The 20,456-nt window shown below is 41.0% G+C and overlaps 1 protein-coding gene across 4 annotated transcripts in view; it reads left to right on the top strand.

Annotated features, from left to right (window-relative positions):
* Positions 1 to 20,456, top strand: part of PDE8A (phosphodiesterase 8A) — a 145,862-nt gene that overhangs the window by 54,375 nt on the left and 71,031 nt on the right. For all 4 annotated transcript variants that reach the window (XM_082618482.1, XM_082618485.1, XM_082618483.1 and 1 more), the window contains exons 2-3: positions 16,310 to 16,366; positions 18,185 to 18,375. In XM_082618482.1, the coding sequence (XP_082474608.1) occupies positions 16,310 to 16,366; positions 18,185 to 18,375 (248 nt within the window). The remainder of the gene's footprint in view (positions 1 to 16,309; positions 16,367 to 18,184; positions 18,376 to 20,456) is intronic.

Here is a 20,456-nt window from a genome sequence, read left to right as displayed (position 1 = left end):
AAATCAATGAAATTGAAAACGGGAAATCAGTAGAGAAAATCCTTGAAACCAAAAGCTGGTTCTTTGAAAAGATCAATAAAATCTATAAGCCTCTATAGAAGGCTGGCTAAAAAAGAGAGAAGACACAGATGACTAATATCAGAAATGACGGAGTAGACTTGACTGCAGAGCCCACGGAAACTGAAAGGTTAGTAAAAGAATACTGTGAACCAGCTCTGTGCCCACACATTTGATTACATAGATGAAATGGACAAATTCCTTCAAAGACACTATCTGCCAAAATTCACGTGAGAAGAAATAGATCTGAATAGACCTATATCTATTGAAGAAGTTGAGTCAGTAGTTAATAACCTTCCACAGCAGAAAGCACCAGTCCTGTATTGTTTCACTGGTGAATTCTACCAAGTATTTTTTTTTTAATTTGTATTTTCTATTGGAGTATAGTTGATTAACAATGTTGTGTTACTTTCAGGTGTACAGCAAAGTGATTCAGTTATACATATACATGTATCTATTCTTTTTCAAATTCTTTTCCAATTTAGGTTATTACAGTATATTGAGCACAGTTCCCTGTGCTATACCATAGGTCCTTGTTGGTTATCTATTTTAAATATAGCAGTGTGTACATGTCAATCCCAAACTCCCAGTCTATCCCTCCTCTATACCCTTCCCTCCTGGTAACCATAAGTTCGTTCTCTAAGTCTGTGAGTCTGTCTGTGTTTTGTAAATAAGCTTATTTGTATCGTTTTTTTAATAGATTCTGCACATAAGCAATATCATATGACATTTGTCTTTGTCTGACTTACTTCACTTAGTATGATAATTTCCAGGTCCATCCATGTTGCTGCAAATGGCATTATTTCATTCTTTTATTTATTTATTTGGTTGCACTGGGTCTTAGTTGCGGCTGGTGGGCTACTTAGTTGCGGCTCGTGGGCTCTTTAGTCGCAGCTCACCAGCTACTTAGTTGCAGCACGTGGGCTTCTCAGTTGTGGCAGGTGGGCTCCTTAGTTGCAGCTCGCCACCTCCTTAGTTGCAGTACGCGGGCTCCTTAGTTGTGACATGCGAACTCTTAGATGTGTCATGCACGTGGGATCTAGTTCCCTCACCAGGGAGGATCAAACCTGGGCCCCCTGCATTGGGAGCATGGAGTCTTATACACTGCGCCGCCAGGGGAGTCCCATTATTTCATTCTTTCCAATGGCCGAGTAATATTCCATTGTATATATGTACCACATCTTCTTCTTCTTTTTTAAAATTAATTAATTTATTTTTGGCTGCATTGGGTCTTTGTTGCTGCGTGCGGGCTTTCTCTGGTTGCGGCAAGAGGGGGCTACTCTTCGTTGTAGTGTGTGGGCTTCTCATTGCAGTGGCTTCTCTTGTTTTGGAGCACGGGCTCTAGGTGCTCGGGCTTCAGTAGTTGTGGCACACGGTCTCAGTAGTTGTGGCTCACGGGCTCTAGAGCACAGGCTCCGTAGTTGTGGTGCACGGGCTTAGTTGCTCCACGGCATGTGCGATCTTCCCGGACCAGGGCTCAAACCTGTGTCCCCTGCATTGGCAGGCAGATTCTTAACCACTGCGCCACCAGGGAAGTCCATGTACCACATCTTCTTATCCATTCATCTCTCAATGGACATTTAGGTTGCTTCCATGTTTTGGCTATTGTAGACAGCGCTGCAGTGAACATTGGGGTGCATGTATCCTTTCAAACTGTGGTTTCCTCCAGATATATGCCTAGGAGTAGGATTGCGGGATCACATGGTAGCTCTATTTTTAGTTTTTTAAGGTACCTCCATACTGTTCTCCATAGTGGGTATACCAGTTTACATTCCCACCAACAGTGTAGGAGAGTTCCCTTTTCTCCACACCCTCGCCAGCATTTCTTGTTTGTAGATTTTTTGATGATGGCCATTCTGACTGGTGTGAGGTGCTCTCTCATTGTAGTTTTGATTTGCATTCCTCTAATAATTAGCAATGTTGAGCATCTTTTCTTGTGCCTCTTGGCCATCTGTATGTCTTATTTAGAGAAATGTCTATTCAGGTCTTCTGCCCATTTTTTGATTGGGTTGTTTGTTTTTTTGATATTAAACAGCATGAGCTGTTTGTATATTTTGGAGACTAATCCCTTCTTGGTTACATCGTTTGCAAATATTTTCTCCCATTCTGTGGGTTGTCTTTTCATTTTGTTTATGGTTTCCTTAGCTGTGCAAAAACCTTTGAGTTTAATTAGGTCCCATTTGTTTATTTTGTTTTTATTTCCATTACTCTAGGAGATGGATTGAAAGAGATATTGCTGCGATTTTTGTCAAAGAGTGTTCTGCCTATGTTTTCCTCTAAGGGTTTTATAGTATCCGGTCTTAAATTTAGGTCTTTAATCCATTTTGAGTTTACTTTTGTGTATGGTGTTAAAGAATGTTCTAATTTCATTTATTTTTAAGTGTAGCTGTCCAGTTGTCCCAGCACCATTTATTGAAGAGACTGTCTTTTCTCCATTGTATAGCCTTGCTTCCTTTGTTGTAGATTAATTGACCATAGGTGTGTGTGGGTTTATTTCTGGGCTTTCTGTCCTGTTTCGCTGATCTGTATTTCTGTTTGTGTTCCAATACCATACCGTTTTGATGACTGTAGCTTTGTAGTATAGTCTGAAGGCCGGGCACCTGATTCCTCTAACTCTGTTTTTCTTTCTGAAGATTGCTTTGGCTATTCGGGATCTTTTGTGTCTCCATACAAATTTTAAGATTTTTTTGTTCTAGTTCTATGAAAAATGCCATTGGTAATTTGATAGTGATTGCACTGAATCTGTAGATTGCCTTGGGTGGTTTAGTCATTTTGACAATATTGATTCTTCCAAAGAAGGACACTACATAATGATCAAGGGATCAATTCAAGAAGAAGATACAACAATTATAAATATATATGCACCCAATATAGGAGCACCTCACTATATAAGGCAAATATTAACAGTCATAAAAGGAGAAATCAACAGTAACACAATAATAGTGGGGGACTTTAACACCCTACTTTCATCAATGGACAGATCATCCAGACAGAAAATCAATAAGTAAACACAGGCCTTAAATTACACATTAGACCAGATGGACTTAATTGATATTTATAGAGCATTGCATCCAAAAACAGCAGAATGCACATTTTTCTCCAGTGCACATGGAACATTCTGCAGGATTGATCGTGTGTTGGGCCACAAAACGAGCCTCAGGAAACTTAAGAAAATTGAAATCATATCAACCATCTTTTCTGACCACAGCACTTTGAGATTAGAAATCAACTACACGAAAAAGGCTGTAAAAACCACAAACTCATGGAGGCTAAGCAGTATGCTACTAAACAACCAATGGATCACTGAAGAAATCAAAGAGGAAATCAAAAAATACCTAGAGACAAGTGAAAACATAAGCACAATGATCCAAAAACCTATGGGACGCAGCAAAAGCAGTACTAACAGGGAAGTTTATAGCAATACTGTACAATCTTATCTCAGGAAACAAGAAAAATCACAAATAAACAAACTAACCTTACACCTAAAGCAACTAGAGAGAGAAGAAGAAACAAAACCCAAAGTTAGTAGAAGGAAAGATATCATAAAGATCAGAGCAGAAATAAATGAAATAGAAACGAAGAAAACAATAGAAAAGATTAATGAAACTAAAAGCTGGTTCTTTGAAAAGATAAACAATATTGATAAACCTTTAGCCAGACGCATCAAGAAAAAAAGGGAGAGGGCTCAAAGCAATAAAATAAGAAATGAAAAAGGAGAAGTTACAATGGACACCACAGAAATACAAAGGATCGTTAGAGACTACTACAAGCAACTATATGCCAATAAAATGGGCAACCTGGAAGAAATGGACAAATTCTTAGAAAGGTACAACCTTCCAAGACTGAACCAGGAAGAAATAGAAAATATGAACTGACCAATCACAAGTACTGACATTGAAACTGTGATTTAAAAACTCCCAACAGGGGGCTTCCCTGGTGGCACAGTGGTTGAAAGTCCACCTGCCGATGCAGGGGACACGGGTTCGTGCCCCGGTCCGGGAGGATCCCACATGCCGCGGAGCAGCTGGGCCCGTGAGCCATGGCTGCTTAGCCTGTGCGTCCGGAGCCTCTGCTCCGCAATGGGAGAGGCCACAACAGTGAGAGGCCCACATACCGCCGAAACCAAAAAAAAAAAAAAAACTCCCAACAAGGGAATTTCCTGGCAGTCCAGTGGTTAAGACTGTGCTTTCACTGCCGAGGGCCCGGATTCAGTCCCTGGTCGGGGAACTAAGATCCCGCAAGCTGTGCAGCAGCACAGCCAAAGAAAAACAAAAACCAAAACCTAAACCTCCAAACAAACAAAAGTCCAGGACCAAATGGCTTCACAGGCGAATTCTATCAACATTTAGAGAAGAGTTAACACCTCTCCTTCTGAAACTATTCCAAAAAATTGCAGAGGAAGGAATACTCCCAAACTCATCTGTGAGGCCACCATCACCCTGATACCAAAAACAGACAAAGATACCACAAAAAAGAAAATTACAGGCCAATATCACTGATGAACATAGATGCAGAAATCCTCAACAAAATACTAGCAGTGTGAATCCCACAATACTATAAAAGGATCATACACCACGATCAAGTGGGATTTATCCCAGGGATGCAAAGATTCTTCAGTATTCGCAAATCAATCAGTGTGATACACCACATCAACAGACTGAGGAATAAAAACCATATGATCACTTCTACCAAACATTTAAGGAAGAAATTATACCAGTTCTCTCCAATCTCTTTCAGAAGATAGAAGGAGAGGGAATACTTTCTAACTCATTCTCTGAAGTCAGCATTTCCCTCATGCCAAAACCAGACAAAGACATTACAAGAAAAGAAAACTGTAGACCAACATCTCTCCTGAACATAGATGCAAAATTTTTCAACAGAATATTAGCAAATCAAATAAAAAAGATATAAACAGACCCAGGTAAACAAGACTGGTCCTACATCAGAAAATTAATCCACAACATCAACTGACTAAAAAAGAAAAATCACATGATCATATCAGTAGATAGAGAAAGCATTTGACAGAATCCAAAACCCATTCATGATAAAAGTTGCTCAGCGAACTAGGAGTAGAGGGGAACTCCCTCAACTTGATAAAGAATATCTGCAAAAAACCTACAGCTCATATCATACTTAAATGGCGAGAAACTTGAAGCTTTCCTGTTAAGACCAGGTACAGGGTAATGATGTCCCCTCTCACCACTTCTTTTTAACATCATACTGAAAGTCCTTGCTAATGCAAAAAGTCAAGAAAAGGATATAAAAGGTATACAGCTTGGGAAAGAAGACATAAAACTGTCATTGTTCACAGATGACATGATTGTCTGTATAGAAAATCCAAAACAGACAGAAGAACTCCGGAAACTAGTAAGTGATTATAGCAAGGTTGCAGGATACACAGCTAATATACAGAAGTCAATTGCTTTCCTATATACTAACAATGAGCAAGCAGAATTTGAAAATAAAAGCACAATACCATTTACATTAGCACCCAAAAAACAAATAAAAACTTAGGTATAAATCTAACAAAATATGTGCAAGATCTATATGAGGAAAACTAAAAAATTCTGAACAAAATCAAAGATGAGCCAAGTAAATGGAGAGATATTCCATGTTTGTGGGTAGGGAGGCTCAATACTGCCAAGATGTCAGTTCTTCCCAACTTGATCTATAGATTCAATGCAATCCCAGTCAAAATCTCAGCAAGTTACTTTATGGATATTGACAAACTGATTAAAGCATTTACATGGAGAGGCAGAAGACCCAGAATGGCTATACAATATTAAAGAACAAAGTTGGAAGCCCAGAAATAGACACACATAAATATAGCCAACTGATCTTTGACAAAGGAGCAAAGGGAATACAATGGAACAAAGATAGTCACTTCAACAAATGGTGCTGGAACAACTGGACAGCCATATCCAAAATAATGAATTTAGATACAGATGTCACACCCTTCGCAAAAATTAACTCAAGGTGGATCATAGGCCTAAAAGTAAAATGTAAAATTATAAAACTCCTAGAAGATAACATAGAAGAAGACCTAGATGACCTTGGTTATAGTGATGCTTTTTTAGATACAACACCAAAGATGTAATCCATGAAAGAAATAATTGATATGCTGGACTTCATTAAAATTAAAAACTTCTGCTCTGTGAAAGACAATATCAGAAGAATTAGAACACAAGCCACAGACTGGGAAAAATATTTGCAAAAGATGTGTCTGATAAGGGACTGGTGTCCAAAATATATAAAGAACTCTCAAAAATGCAACAATTAGAAAATGAACAATCTGATTAAAAAATGGGCCAAAGACCTTAACAGCTACCTCTGAAGAAGATATACAGATGGCAAATAAGCATATGAAAAGATGCCCAACATCGTGTGTCGTCAGGGAAGTGCAGATTAAAACAACAGTAAGATACTACTCTGCACCTATTTAAATGGCCAAAATCTGGAACACTGACAACACCAAATGCTGACAAGGATGTGGAGCAACGGGGTTGGAGGGTGCAGACAGTGCAAGGGGGAATGCAAAATGGCATAGCCACTTTGGAAGACAGATAGGCAGTTTCTTAGAATACTAAACATACTCTTATCATACGATCTAGCAATTGCTCTCCTTGGTATTTACCCAAAAGAATTGAAAACATATCTATACAAACACCTGCACAAGGATGTTTATAGCAGCTTTATTAATGTGTCAAAACTTAGAAGCAACCAAGATGTCCTCCAGTAGGTGAATGGATAAATTTTGGTACATCCAGACAGTGGAATATTATTCAATACTAAAAGGAAATGAGCTATCAAGCCACAAAAAAGACATGGAGGAACCTTAAATCCGTATTACTAAGTGAAAGAAGCCAATATGAAAAGGCTACATACTTGTATGATTCCAACTATATGGTAGTCTAGAAAAGCAAAAAACTATGGAGACAATAAGAAGATAAATGGTTGCCAGTGGTAGGGGGTGGGGAGAGATGAACAGGTAGAGTACAGAGGATTTTTAGGGCAGTGAAAATACTCTATAGGATATTATAATGGATACACATCACTGTATATTTGTCCAAACCCATAGAATGTACAACACCAAGAGTGAACCCTAAGGTAGAGTATGGATTTGGGGTGATTATGATGTGTCAGTGTAGGTTCATCCTTGGTTAAAAAATATATTGTCTGGTGAGTGATGTTAATGATGGCAGAGGCTGTGCCTGTGTGGGGGCAGGGGGTATAATGGAAATCTTTGTACCTCCCTCTTAATTTTGTTGTAAACCTAAAACTACTCTGAAAAAAGTCTTAAAAATATATTTAGTTTGGAGGATGTAGATATACATTTTAAAAATATAAATACCAGACAACTTCTGGTCAAGATTTTACCTTAGGACTTCCTTGGTGGTGCAGTGGTTAAGAATCCGCCTGCCAATGCAGGGGACACGGGTTCGAGCCCTGGTCCGGGAAGATCCCACATGCCGCAGAGCAACTAAGCCCATGCGCCACGGCTACTGAGCCTGCGAGCCACAACTGCTGAGCCCACGTGCTGCAACTACTGAAGTCTGCACACTCTGAGGCCTGCGTGCCACAACTTTCAGTTTGGAAACCCACTTTCTGTCAAAACCTACGTTTTTAGCTTCCATACCTAGTAAGGATTTCTTCATTGCTCTAGAACCAAACCAGGGGCATCGTGAATGCTCATGCATCCCCTTTCACTAGTGATAATGGCTACTAGCTATGGAGCACTTAACTGTATGCCAGGCACCATGCAGAGAGCTACATATCTGTTACTCATTTCATCTTCACAGTCACTAATTTCCAGGTGAGATTTAGCAAAGTGAAGAAACTTGCCTAAAGTTACAGTTTTTTAGGGGAGAGGGGTCAGAGTTCAAACCACTGTGTGTCCCACCTCAGGAATACTGGTGAAGGGAAGTTTGGATGATTCTGGATAATTCACTGTGTTGCGTGGGTTGTCATTCTCAGTGTAATCCCCTTCAGACAGCATTGAGGTCCATTAAGCAAACCCAGTAAAATCTAGGCTGGGGCTTGCAGTTGTGTTGGTGGGAGTGGTCAGGTAGGCGGGCAAGCAGCTGTGGAGCCTTCTGAATAAGGCTCACTGCTGTCTGAGTGTGCAGGGTGTGAGATAAACATGACTGATAAATGTAAATACGCCTGAAATAGACTTGTCCCAGAGAGAGGCAGGATGCTAATTTATTAGTTGGAATATTCCTTTTGATATCTAGATCATCCATGCCTGCTGGATTCAGTTTTTCTCTGGGAGGGAGCTGAATCGATACGATAGCACTGAGTTCCCAACCTCTGGCTTCCCTCTGCTGGACTGCCTGTACACCCTACCCTCCTCATTCTGACGGGAAGATCCAAGTGGTCAGTCTTCTCTTTTTGGAGGGGGTGGGGAAGAAGTAGATTCGGTCTTGCCTCCATGATGTTATAGCTAGATTTCTGCAGTTGTATTTGAGGATTCCTAAATTTCACTGACACAGTGAAAGAGAGGCTTATGGGTTGGGTTAATCCTTCAGTTGGCTACCCTCAATTTTTCTGGGTTGATCTGTTTTCACCTCCAGAGGCAGTCTTCTTGCAGGGTTTCTAGAAAACCTTTATTTGTCCCCTGTATCAACTACATTTAATATAATATTTAAGAAGTGGGTCCTATTCTGTACAGTATTTCAAGGTACTGTGATGTTAATGGTTCTTATTAGAGATTACCCTAAGTGCTCTGAAAGAAACAGCTCTTTGGAAAAATACAGTTGTTTTTTGTTTGTTTGTTTTTTTGTGGTACACGGGCCTCTCACTGTTGTGGTCTCTCCCACTGCGGAGCACAGGCTCCCGACGCGCAGGCTCAGCGGCCATGGCTCACAGGCCCAGCCACTCCACGGCATATGGGATCTTCCCGGACCAGGGCACGAACCCGTGTCCCCTGCATTAGCAGGCGGACTCTCAACCACTGCGCCACCAGGGAAGCCCGGAAAAATATAGTTTTAAAAATGCCTCTCTGTGTGTAAAATTATAGTTTCATAGCAAAAACTTCTTGGAAAACCTTTTCTGTAGATATTTAGAATTTATTGGGCATTTGCTCACTGTCAGGAATTGTGATAAGCTCTTTAAGTAGTTCATTTAATCCAGACACCATTTTTTGCCCTGCACTGTGGGTTTGGGAAAAAAGGACCTGAACAGTTTCACCCTAGCATGTGACTTGATTTTGGCATCCAATTGAGGTAACATATAAAAGGCTTCTTGTAAATATGTGCTGTTTAAATTGACTGAAGGGCATATTAAGACCAGGTAAGGGGAGAAAAAAGAGACTGGGACATTGAGGATGGATAATGGAGTATTTTGCTTGCTCTGGGAGAAGGACCAGGGGAAGCGGCTAGGAAGGAGCTTTGCCTCAGGGTAGATCTTGGTGCCATCTTGTGGGTGGATCTGGAAAGGACCAAGCAGATCCACACCAGCTTCTACTAGGATGCCCTGCAGAACCCCAAATTTCCACATAACACTGACATAAAACACTTCATAAAACTGAATTCTGGTCTGGGAATCGATGGATTTGGTTGTGTTCTGTCCATCAGCAAGTCCTGATCACTCCACCTGCAAAACACACCCCAGATTCATCTACTCATCTCCATGGCAACTGCTAGGCCAGGCTACCATCCTCTCTCACTTGGACTACTACAGAAGCTTCCTTACTGCCTCTTTGCCTCTACTCTCACTCTCTCACTGACTGTTCTCCACAGGTAGCCAAAGGGATCATTCATTCATTTATTTTATTATTATTATTATTATTGGCTGCACTGCACGGTATGCAGGATCTTAGTTCCCTGACCAGGGGTCAAACCCGGGCCCCCTGCATTGGGAGCGTGGAGTCTTAACCACTGCACTGCCAGGGAAGTCCCCAAAGGGATCTTAAAAAAATAAAAATCAGATCATATCATTCCCTTGTATAAAACTTTCTAGTGGCTCTTCATGAAATTTAGAATAAAACCCAGTTTCCTCGTTCTGGCTTAGAAAGCTCCGCATCTTACAGCTCCTGCCTAGCCGTGAGCTCATCTCGGCACTCTTCCCCCTCCTTTCCTCAAATGTCCACCCTGTTCCCACCTTAGGTCCTGTGCTCTGCCTGGTGCTCCCTCCTCCACTCCTGGCGTGGCTGACTCCTCGTCATTCAGATCTCGCCTTCCACAGTGCCCCCTCAGAGAGGCCTTCCTTGACTCTGATTCAAAACAGCAACCCAGTTACTCTCTGTCAAACCCCTCCCTGCTGTGTAGCAGTATTATCTGTCTTGTTCTCTGTTGAATGCCTAGTGCCTAGGAAACCATCTGACACACAGTGAGTGTTCAACAAAGATTTGTCAAATGGATGGATGCTGCTTTCCAGGTTCTTGGTCTTATTTCAGCTAGATGCAGGTTAGGGTCAGGTAACTTTAGGCCTTTCCCATTGAAGGATGAAAAGACCACAGGGGGCTTCCCTGGTGGCACAGTGGTTAAGAATCCACCTGCCAATGCAGGGGACACAGGTTCACGCCCTGGTCCGGGAAGATCCCCCATGCCGCGGAGCAACTAAGTCCGTGTGCCACAACTACTGAGCCTGCGCTCTGGAGCCCGCGAGCCACAACTACTGAAGCGCACGCGCCTAGAACCCGTGCTCTACAACAAGAGAAGCCACCGCAATGAGAAGCCCGCGCACTGCAACGAAGAGTAGCCCCCGCTTGCCGCAACTAAAGAAAGCCTGCGCACAGCAACGAAGACCCAACGCAGCCAAAAATAAATAAATAAATTTATTATTAAAAAAAAAAAAGACCACAGGAATTAAGTTCCTGTAAATTGGGCCCAGTTCCCACCATTGCCACTTACCAGCGCTTTAATAATACGGCTCAGTTTGGTCATCAATAAAATGGAGTTAATGAGCTTCCCTTACTCATAGGGTAAGGACTAAATTGGATTTAAATATGATTGGAAGCAAAGTCTTTAGCACATACTAGACACCTTCTTTCTATATTAAATCTGCACCATGTTGTCATAATTTACGTTTTCCCCTCCTTCTACTCAAGACAGTGTAGGCATTTGGTCTTTGCACTCCCAGTACCTACCTCTGTGCTTGGCTTATAACATAGTAAGTGGTCCACAAATGTCTGGGTTAATTTTGACTCTCCTCACCTAAGAACTGGTGTCTCCTGACTCTTGTCCAGGCTGTGCCCCTTTGATCAATTTACCACTCTTTGCCCAGAGAGAGACAAGATGGCCACTGGCTGTACAGGGAAAGCCTGGAGGGATAGTATGGCTCAAGACAAAATCTGATTTATGTCTTTGCTATAGTTCCTAGGTTTGTAAACAATTAATATAAATCGATCCCAGCATAGCTTTCTGTTTCTAATAAAGGGATGTAGGAAAAAGATAGATCACATGATTCTTTTGTGGTTCCTAGTGCTTAGGCTTTTCCTAAGATTGCTTCCTTCCTTTGTGTTCCTTTACAATATAAAATATATATGAAAATACTTTGAAAACTGGAAATGCTGTATTATATACATGTGTATATGTATAAGCTGGTATGAGTATGATTTTTAGATAAATGATTGGTTCAAAAAGATTAGCTCATTGTAAAGCAATTATACTCCAATAAAGATGTTAAAAAATAAATATATTACATTTTCAAAAGACTTAATAAAATAAAAATTTTAATACAGAGATAACAAAAAGATTAGCTGTTGAGTAAACGTTCATTCAGAAGTATTTTTTGAATGTCTGCCATGTGCTAGGCACTGTTTTGGGTATTGGAAATATAGCAATAAATAAAGCAGATAATCCCTGTCTTTGTAGAACTTGAATTCTCATGGGAGAGACACTCCTTTAATAAGAAGATAATAAAATATGTAGTGGGGCAAATGGTAACTAAAGCTGCAGGAAAAAAAAAAAGCAGGCAAGGGATAAGGGAGGGTCAGGGGAGTAGAATATTTAGACAGGTTGGAATTATATATCTCTTTCCTCTCCTACCCCCACTGGTGATCAAGATTCGTAACTTAGTAACTTTGCCCTGCAGTTAGGTCAGTTAGGCAAACAAAAGAAAACTGATAGGTGGTTCATCAAGGTGTCTAATAATAATGTATTTCATATTTCCATCAGCTATATTAACAAAAAATTACTTTAAAATAATAAAATACAAACAGACATCATCCTTATCTGATATCCCAATTTAACAGTCTTTTTTAAACAATAAATCTTAACAAATATATAAATATTTAAAAACCCAAAAGACTAAATTCAACAACTTGTATAATTACTGATATCAGTTCATGAATATATTATTGTTCCTGTATTACCTAAAAATATCAGTTGCTTTTGAAGCTGAAAGCTATTATTAAAACTGATTTGAAAATGACTATTCCCTTCTAAATATTAATGTGAAAAATAAATAATTATTAAGAGGGCTATGGCCTGAAGCATTAGGTCAGTTTGATTCTGATTTTCATACACAAAGAAAGGATGAATGCACGAATTCTAGTACTTCCGATCCCCTTATCCAGAGCAGTTGGGAAGTTGTTTACTCTTTGAGGGCCCACTGCTGACGTCTGCTCACTGAGTAATGTCATCAGATTTCCTGGTGGTGGTTATTTTGTGGGGGGGCAGTGGTAAGCAGTTGTCCGGCTCTGCTGGGACACTGCTTGACAGAGGTCCTGAGAGCCGGATATACCCCGTAGACAGGATGTAAGGTTAAAATGCAATCTAGTTAAGTAAATAAAGAAAGTATTCAATGGTAAAATAGAATTGCTGAAACATTAATGTTTTAAAATGATGCTGCTAAAATTATACTGAGGTAGAATCCATGCTCTTTAAAAAATTAATCTAGGGCTTCCCTGGTGGCGCAGTGGTTGAGAGTCCGCCTGCCGATGCAGGGGACACGGGTTCGTGCCCCAGTTGGGGAGGATCCCACATGCCGCGCGGAGCGGCTGGGCCCGTGAGCCATGGCCGCTGAGCCTGCGCGTCCGGAGCCTGTGCTCCGCAACGGGAGAGGCCACGGCAGTGAGAGGCCCGCGTACTACAAAAAAAAAAAAAAAAAAAAAAAATTAATCTATAACTTATTTTATTTCTTAGAATTAATGCGGTGGTGAGTTATTTTTACAAGTTGAGATCATAAAGTTACGCTGTCCTTTGTTTGTAAAAGTTATTTCACCCACTTTGGGTGTAGACCATGTACTCAGAATTGTTTTCCCAGGAAGAATGAGACTTTTGCCCTTAGCTGTCCATTCTTTTTATTATTTATTTATTTATTTAACATCTTCATCGGAGTATAATTGCTTTACGTTGTTGTGTTAGTTGCTGCTGTATAACAAGGTAAATCAGCTATACGTATACACATATCCCCATATCCCCTACCTCTGTGTCTCCCTCCCACTCTCTCTATCCCACCCCTCTAGGTGGTCACAAAGCACCAAGCTGATCTCCCTGTGCTATGCAGCTGCTTCCCACTAGCTATCTGTTTTACATTTGGTAGGGTATATATGTCCATGCCACTCTCTCACTTCGTCCTAGCTTACCTTTCCCCCTCCCTGTGTCCTCAAGTCCATTCTCTACATCTATGACTTTATTCCTGTCCTGCCCCTAGGTTCTTCAGAACCACTTTTTTTTTTTTAGATTACATATATACGTGTTAGCATATAGCCGTCCATTCTTGTATCTTGTCCCTCAGCTTGTGACCGACACTATATAGTATGTATTTTTTAAAATCAAGCTAGTCGTTAACATTTTAAAGTTTTATTAATTATTATAGCCTTTAGCTTATTTTTCTCCTCCTGGTTTCCTTAAGTTTGTACTGTTGACTTTCTCAAATTTAGTGATTTGAAAGCTTAGTATATTTACTTAATTCTTGTTTCAGGACAGAAAGATCTAAGACTGTGAATTTTGCCTCTGAGTAAAATTTACTAGTATCTGTAGGTTTTATTACATGATATTCTCATTTTTATTATTTTCCAAGCAATCTGTAGGCATAGTTTGCATTTTCCTCTCTGATCCGGCAGCTGTATGAGTTTAAAAATTTCCAAGGAGGGGGCATTTCTTAACTTATGTTTTTAATTTTGGTTTGATTGCCTTATGGTTGGAAATAAAAGCTGTACAAGGAATATATTTTAAAGTTTCCTTTGTGACCTAGTATATGTTTTTACGATATTCATAAATATTTTCTTTCTCTCCGTTCAGACTTTATCTTTTGTCTCCTTGATCCTTCATAGCAAATTTCATGAGTATCCTCTGTGAGAGGCTGCAGCCGCCGTTTCACACAGAGGACCCAAGTGCTGTCCAACAACCGCTTCATCCTGGGCAGTGGCACAGCCCTCCTGTTGATGGGTTTTCTGGTTTCTTTTGTGCAACTCCACCCTCCCCCAACACTGTAGAAAATCAGCAAAATGATTTCCCTTCTTTTTCTTTTTCCTGTCATTTTCTTCCTTCTCTTTCTTTTTCCTGAGTAGTTTCACTGTCTTCTCCAAGCAGTAGGCCTGTATCATTTCTTGTTCTTTCCTTCATTCATTTCTTTAAACTTTGTTCATAAAAACCAACAAAGTCATTGTTCAGATTGATCTCTCTCGGTGCCTCTTGCCTTCCTTCTCACTGCACTGTGGGAGTATGATTATGTAGATAGAGCACATCTCTCTCTTTTAAGACTCTCTTGGACCTCCTGGATCATATTCCATCAGAAATTCTGGCTTTGGCATCCAGCTGTGCCTCTGGATGAGGTCGGCCTGTGACTGCCCAGCTCTGGAGGATAGACGGTGCTGTGGGATGTCTGGGCTCACCCTTCCACCCTACTGCAAAGCCCTCCTCAGTCTCAGGTCTAGAGTAGTAGCGACCCTCATTCTTACACCTTCTGAGGGATGAAGTTACTACAAAGCAAATCAGAAACTGAGCCGGTGTCCCATAATTAGTAGACATCAGCTTCTAGCAGTTAAAAATATACATGGACTTCCTCCATCACTAAGCAGGTTTTGTTGCCTGTGTTTACTGTAGGAGAGATCACTGCCTGAGGGGAGAGATGGGAGGTAGCAGGCAGTTAGGAAGTATCTTGTGGGAAGGTTTATAGATCTAGTTCTGCTGCTGCTGTGTTTTAGGTATGAAATCACACCGTCACCCAGAGGCCTGGAGTAGGGTAGGGATCCCCTCAACACATATATACAGTGTTTCTGGAAAAATTGCAAAATGTGTCTCTTCCTCCAGGTAGCAACCCAAGGCCCAGGGTTCATGGCTTGGGGCTGGATTTTAGCTCTTCATTCTCCCTCTCTTGTGCTCCTTTGTTCAGTGCACAGACTTCCCAAACCTTCCAGTGGCCCTGGGTTTGCAGCACAGTTTATAGAACTAAACAGACTGGTCAGTGGAATCCCAGCTGCCACTTGCTGCTGTGTGGCCTTAAACAAAGAACTTGGAACCTCAGCTTTCCAATGTAAACTCTCAGCATGTTGCAAAGGTTCAGCGAGATAACGTATGTTCAGACCTTAGCACAGTGCCCAGTATATGCTGAGCCCTCCATTGGTGCTATGATTCTATTACTTGTTGGGGTTTGGTTGTGACACTGTATTTATCTTTGTGTGTTGGTGTTAAGTTCTCAAATAGATAAGCTTTTTTTTTTTGGCTGCGCCACAAGGCTTGTGGGATCTTAGTTCCCCGAACAGGGATCAAACCCAGGCCCCCTGCAGTGAGAGTACAGAGTCCTAACCACTGGACCACCAGGGAATTTCCCAATAAGCATTTATTGATAAGCACTGTGCTTGTCTGTAAAATGAAAGTGTTAACCATTTCTCAACAAGGAGTCTTTGAGGTCCCATGGTTCTGATAGCTGGATTTCATTTTTTTTGTGTGCCATTTTAGATGTAAGATTTCATTGTCCATCAGGGGAAAGATGGGAGTAGACATGGAAGAAACCAGTGTTTGTTCGGTGTCTAATCTTTGGGGGCTCTTTATATTGTAATCTCACCTGATCTCTGTAACACATGAGGAGTTGAGGCCGAAGGTTGGGTAATTCACTTAGAGTCACACACAGCTAGGAAAAGAAAAGCCGGGATCAGACCCATTTTATGTGTCCTTCTCTGCTCTCCACCTTTCCTGGGGTTTATAAGGAGATAACTGAGATCCCTGTGTCTAATAAGTATTTACGTAATTTTTCTCTAGAGTAGAAATTTCATTTTCATCTGTGGCACTGATGAGAGAAAAATTTAAGCAAGCTTATCTTTTTTTTTTTTCTTTTCATTTTTAAGCAGATCTTTTTCTTGCAGGTAGCAGTAGCTGATATACAATTTGGCCCCATGAGATTTCATCCAGATCAGCTCCAGGTAAAAATATACCATGCTGTACTTTTCACCTTGATTTTCTTTAAAGACGGGGAGGGAGAGGGTCTAAAGTTATACATTGAAAATAATCTTCTGTTTTAGATAAAATACTGGATCAATGTTGAATTCCCTGAACTTGATAGCAGTACTACAGTTATATTAGGGAATGTACTTTTCTTAGAAATACACATTGAGGTATTTAGAGATGAAATGTCTGCAACCTACTTTAAAAGTTTCAGCAATAAAATAATATGTATAATTGTGTGTGCGTGTACTTGTGTAGTATGTATGTGGAGAGAGAGAGAAAGCAAAGGTGGCAAAATGTTAACAATTGATGAAACTAGAAGAATGGTGTTCTAGCATTTATTGTCATTCATGACTTTTTGTAGGTTTGAAATTTTCCAATATAGAGAGTAAAAGCATGGTCTACTCTATGTTACTGAATCAGCTGTAGCAGAGAGAAAATATAAATTTTCTAATCCAAAATATTAAACAAAATAACCAATTGAAATTTAGCTCCAGCGTTACTTGATGCTTCCTGTACACAAACGCATGCTCACTGTTACATTTTTTAAAATGTGAAAAGGACTGGCAGAAATGTGCTCTTGGGACTTCCCTGGTGGTCCAGTGGTTAAGACTCCACGCTCCCAACGCAGGGGGCCTGGGTTTGATCCCGGGTCAGGGAAGTAAGATCCCACATGCTGCACAGCACAGAAGAAATGTGCTCTCTTAACTCTTTGCACTTGTGATATTTGTGCACCTGGGTAAGTTTAGAGGGACTGAGTCTTGGGGAATGGGGTTTCTGTCAGCTTTGCAGTCTCTTTCCCTTAGGCTGTCCCACCTTGACTGTACCACGTACCACAGTTGCCCCCTGTTAGTCAGTCTGAGTGTGAAGGGATGGAGCAGTGCACTCCTGCCCCAGGTTTGGTGCAGGGGAAAGGCATCAGACGCAGGCATCGCCCATCCAGGCCAGGCGCGAGGACAGCCAGCTGTGTCTTGCACCTGGTGCTATTCTTGTGTCACTAAGCAGGCAGTTTTTGAATTGTAACGTTGTGGTCTACTTTAAGTCTCCTCTCTTATAATCAAAGTAATTTTTTTTTAACTTGGAGGAATTACATAAAGTCTTGAGTCAGAATATTTAAATGTATTATTTAAAGTATTAAGTATTCTGGGAGTTTGACTGCAATATTGGTGTTTGCCATCTAAGGACTTACCTAGTTAACTTACTGTTAACTAAAATAAATATTTGTGGGTTTTTTGTTTGTTTGTTTGTTTGTTTGTTTGTTTGCTATACGTGGGCCTCTCACTGTTGTGGCCTCTCCCGTTTTGGAGCACAGGCTCCGGACGCGCAGGCTCAACGGCCATGGCTCACGGGCCCAGCCGCTCCATGGCATGTGGGATCTTCCTGGACCGGGGCACGAACCCCTGTCCCTTGCATCGGCAGGAGGACTCTCAACCACTGCGCCACCAGGGAAGCCCAATATTTGTGTTTTTTAATTGATTCAATTTTAAGATAAAGTACTTAATCAAGTCTTTGTTGAGTTCTTCCAGTGGGCTTATTAGCAAAAGAAATAAGCATATGATCCATGCACTGACTTCCAGACTAAGAACAGATAGAATAACACTCATTTCAGGGAGCTGAGTGATAACGTCCCAGAGTTACATGTAGGAAAAGGATTTACTCAACAGATCGTTATGCTCACATCTGAGTACTTGCCTTGAAAACACTTGGGAGTTTTCTGTGGCTTGTTAAGAAATGACAATTCTAACGACACCTTTTTTTTTTTTTTTTATAAAAGTGTTCATGCTTTTTTGATTCAGGTACTTTTAGTGTTTCCCAAAGAAGATAAGCAGTGTAATGGATTCTGTAGGGCATGTGAAAAAGCAGGGTTTAAGTGTACAGTTATCAAGGAGGCTCAGACGGCCCTTGCCTGTTTCCTGGACAGACATCATGACATCATCATCATTGACCACAGAAATCCCCAACAGCTGGACGGGGAGGTGCTGTGCAGGTAAGCCTGAGACTCAGGCCTCAAGAGTCCCGCTGGCATTTGTGACAGTAAACGCAGCCCCAAATACATGAGGTTAAATTCAGTGTCTTTTAAGTTGCCTTCCATGCAAGTAAAATAAGCAAGACATTAGAATATTATTATTTCTAGGAGGGATCTCTATCTCTTTTGTTTTGTTTTGCTTTGCTTAAAACAGTAAGAAAATCTGAATGTGAACCGTTAAGGGTTAAGATGAAATCCTGTATGTAATTAACCACAACTGTCACCTGCATAGTACTGCAACAAGAGTTATTATAGTTTTCTAGATGTTTTTACAGTTATAAAAATTTGAAAATTGTCTTCTAATGTTAGGTGTATGTGCCTTGTTTCTCATAATTGCAGAATATCAATATCATGAGAGAATTTGGGTAGCAGACATAAATCTAAGAAAAGTACTTTCTAAAGAAAGTCATTTGCTGCTGATGGAAGCAAGGCAAAAGTGAAATATCAATTTTATTTAAAAGAAAACTTTTATTTTGGGGAAGACAAATCATAATTTTAATATAATATAAAATTTTATAATGTATTAATTTTAAGGACATTTAAATGTTGACTTTTAGGAGATAGAAAAGATTGAAAACCAAATATAACAGGGGTTAAAAACTGAGCTGACAGGAAAATGACATCCTATCAGAAGGTTGTTTACAAGTACATGGTGATTTCATGTACTTGAGAGTTCACCTTTCATGTAGTCAGATGAGGTGGCTTTTACCCAGGTGTGATCCGCCTCCAGTAAAGCTTCCCTCTGGCCTTGCTCTGTGTTGCCTGCCATGCTGCCTGTGTTCCTTTCCTATTTCTGTCTGGTTGATGGCAGTTAGCCATTGTCAGTGTAGCCCAGATTTGTTTGACGTGTTATCTGACAGCACACCCGTGAGGGATGTGGAGATGTGGAGAGAGCTCTGACCCTGGGTCCTATGCTCGGCTCTTCCCTTGCCCAGCTGCCTTTGGGTAACTCTCTGTCTTCTCTGAGGATGTGTTTTCTCAGCTGTAAATTTGGAACACTTGGTTTCCAAGATCCTTTCTCTCTCTAGCATTTGATGGATAGCACTCAGAGGAAGGGAAGAAAATACCTTAGTTATGTGGTGCTTTTAGTCTTGGTAGACTGCTGCTAGGCAGGAGAAATATCTAAGGAGAGCCAAAGAGCCCAGACAGAAAAGGTGAAGGGGGGTGAGGTGCTGAGGACACCTTGGCTTCCTTCACAGTCTTGTCCAGGTCCAAACCTGGCCACAGGTATGTGCTGGACGATGACATTCATACTCATAAAGATGGCTCTGCTAGACCATCCTGTGTTATAAAAGAAAAACTAAGTTGTGGTAGTTATGGCCTGCTTTTTTGTATTGTGGTAAAATACACATAACATACAATTATGCTCCACTTTTTGAAGGAGGAGAAAGTACTGTTGTTACACATTTTGGGAATATTCTAAACAAATAGGGTAACTCATTCAACAAATTTATAAATTTACAACTTATACAGTTTTAAAACAGAGAAAGTGACCTAGGTTGCTTAACGTGTGGTTTTAGAGAAGCTTAGACTGTCATGAGTACATGTCTTCTACCAAGTCCCCACCACCCTCCATCCAGCCTCTGATGGGGGTTAGGGTTTCCCAAGGGAGAGTTCTGAGTTTCATAAGTTCTCCTCCATGTTGAGTCCAGCTCTGTCCATATTTGGCCCCAGATTTCCAACATTTGAGGACAGGAGTGGTCTTTTCTGGTTGGAGCACATCCTCACTGCTGTCAGCGGCTCCTCACAGAGTGTGGTTTCATATTCCAGCCCCATCAAGGAGGCCTCCTCTGAGTACCTTCTTCCAGTCAAGATCTCTTGTAGGCGTGGCTCCCGAACCGAAAAGCTCACGGGTTTGGGTAGATGAGCATAGAGTAAGCAGAGCCGTCACCCCCCTGTGTTAGCCAGAGAACAGACCTCTACAAAGGCACCCCCGGTCACGCTCCTTTCCTGACAGCTGTGTCACAGCCCTGGCCAAGAATCTGAAGTCTTTCTCACTAGCTGTGTTCTACCACATCACTTTTGTCTTGTTGGCTGAGGAT

The sequence above is a fragment of the Mesoplodon mirus genome (genome assembly GCF_964341445.2).
Source record: "Mesoplodon mirus genome assembly, chromosome: 4".
In the NCBI taxonomy this organism is placed as follows: domain Eukaryota; kingdom Metazoa; phylum Chordata; class Mammalia; order Artiodactyla; family Ziphiidae; genus Mesoplodon; species Mesoplodon mirus.
The sequence above is the reverse complement of the archived record's forward strand: the minus strand, read 5'-3'. Positions and strand labels throughout refer to the sequence as shown.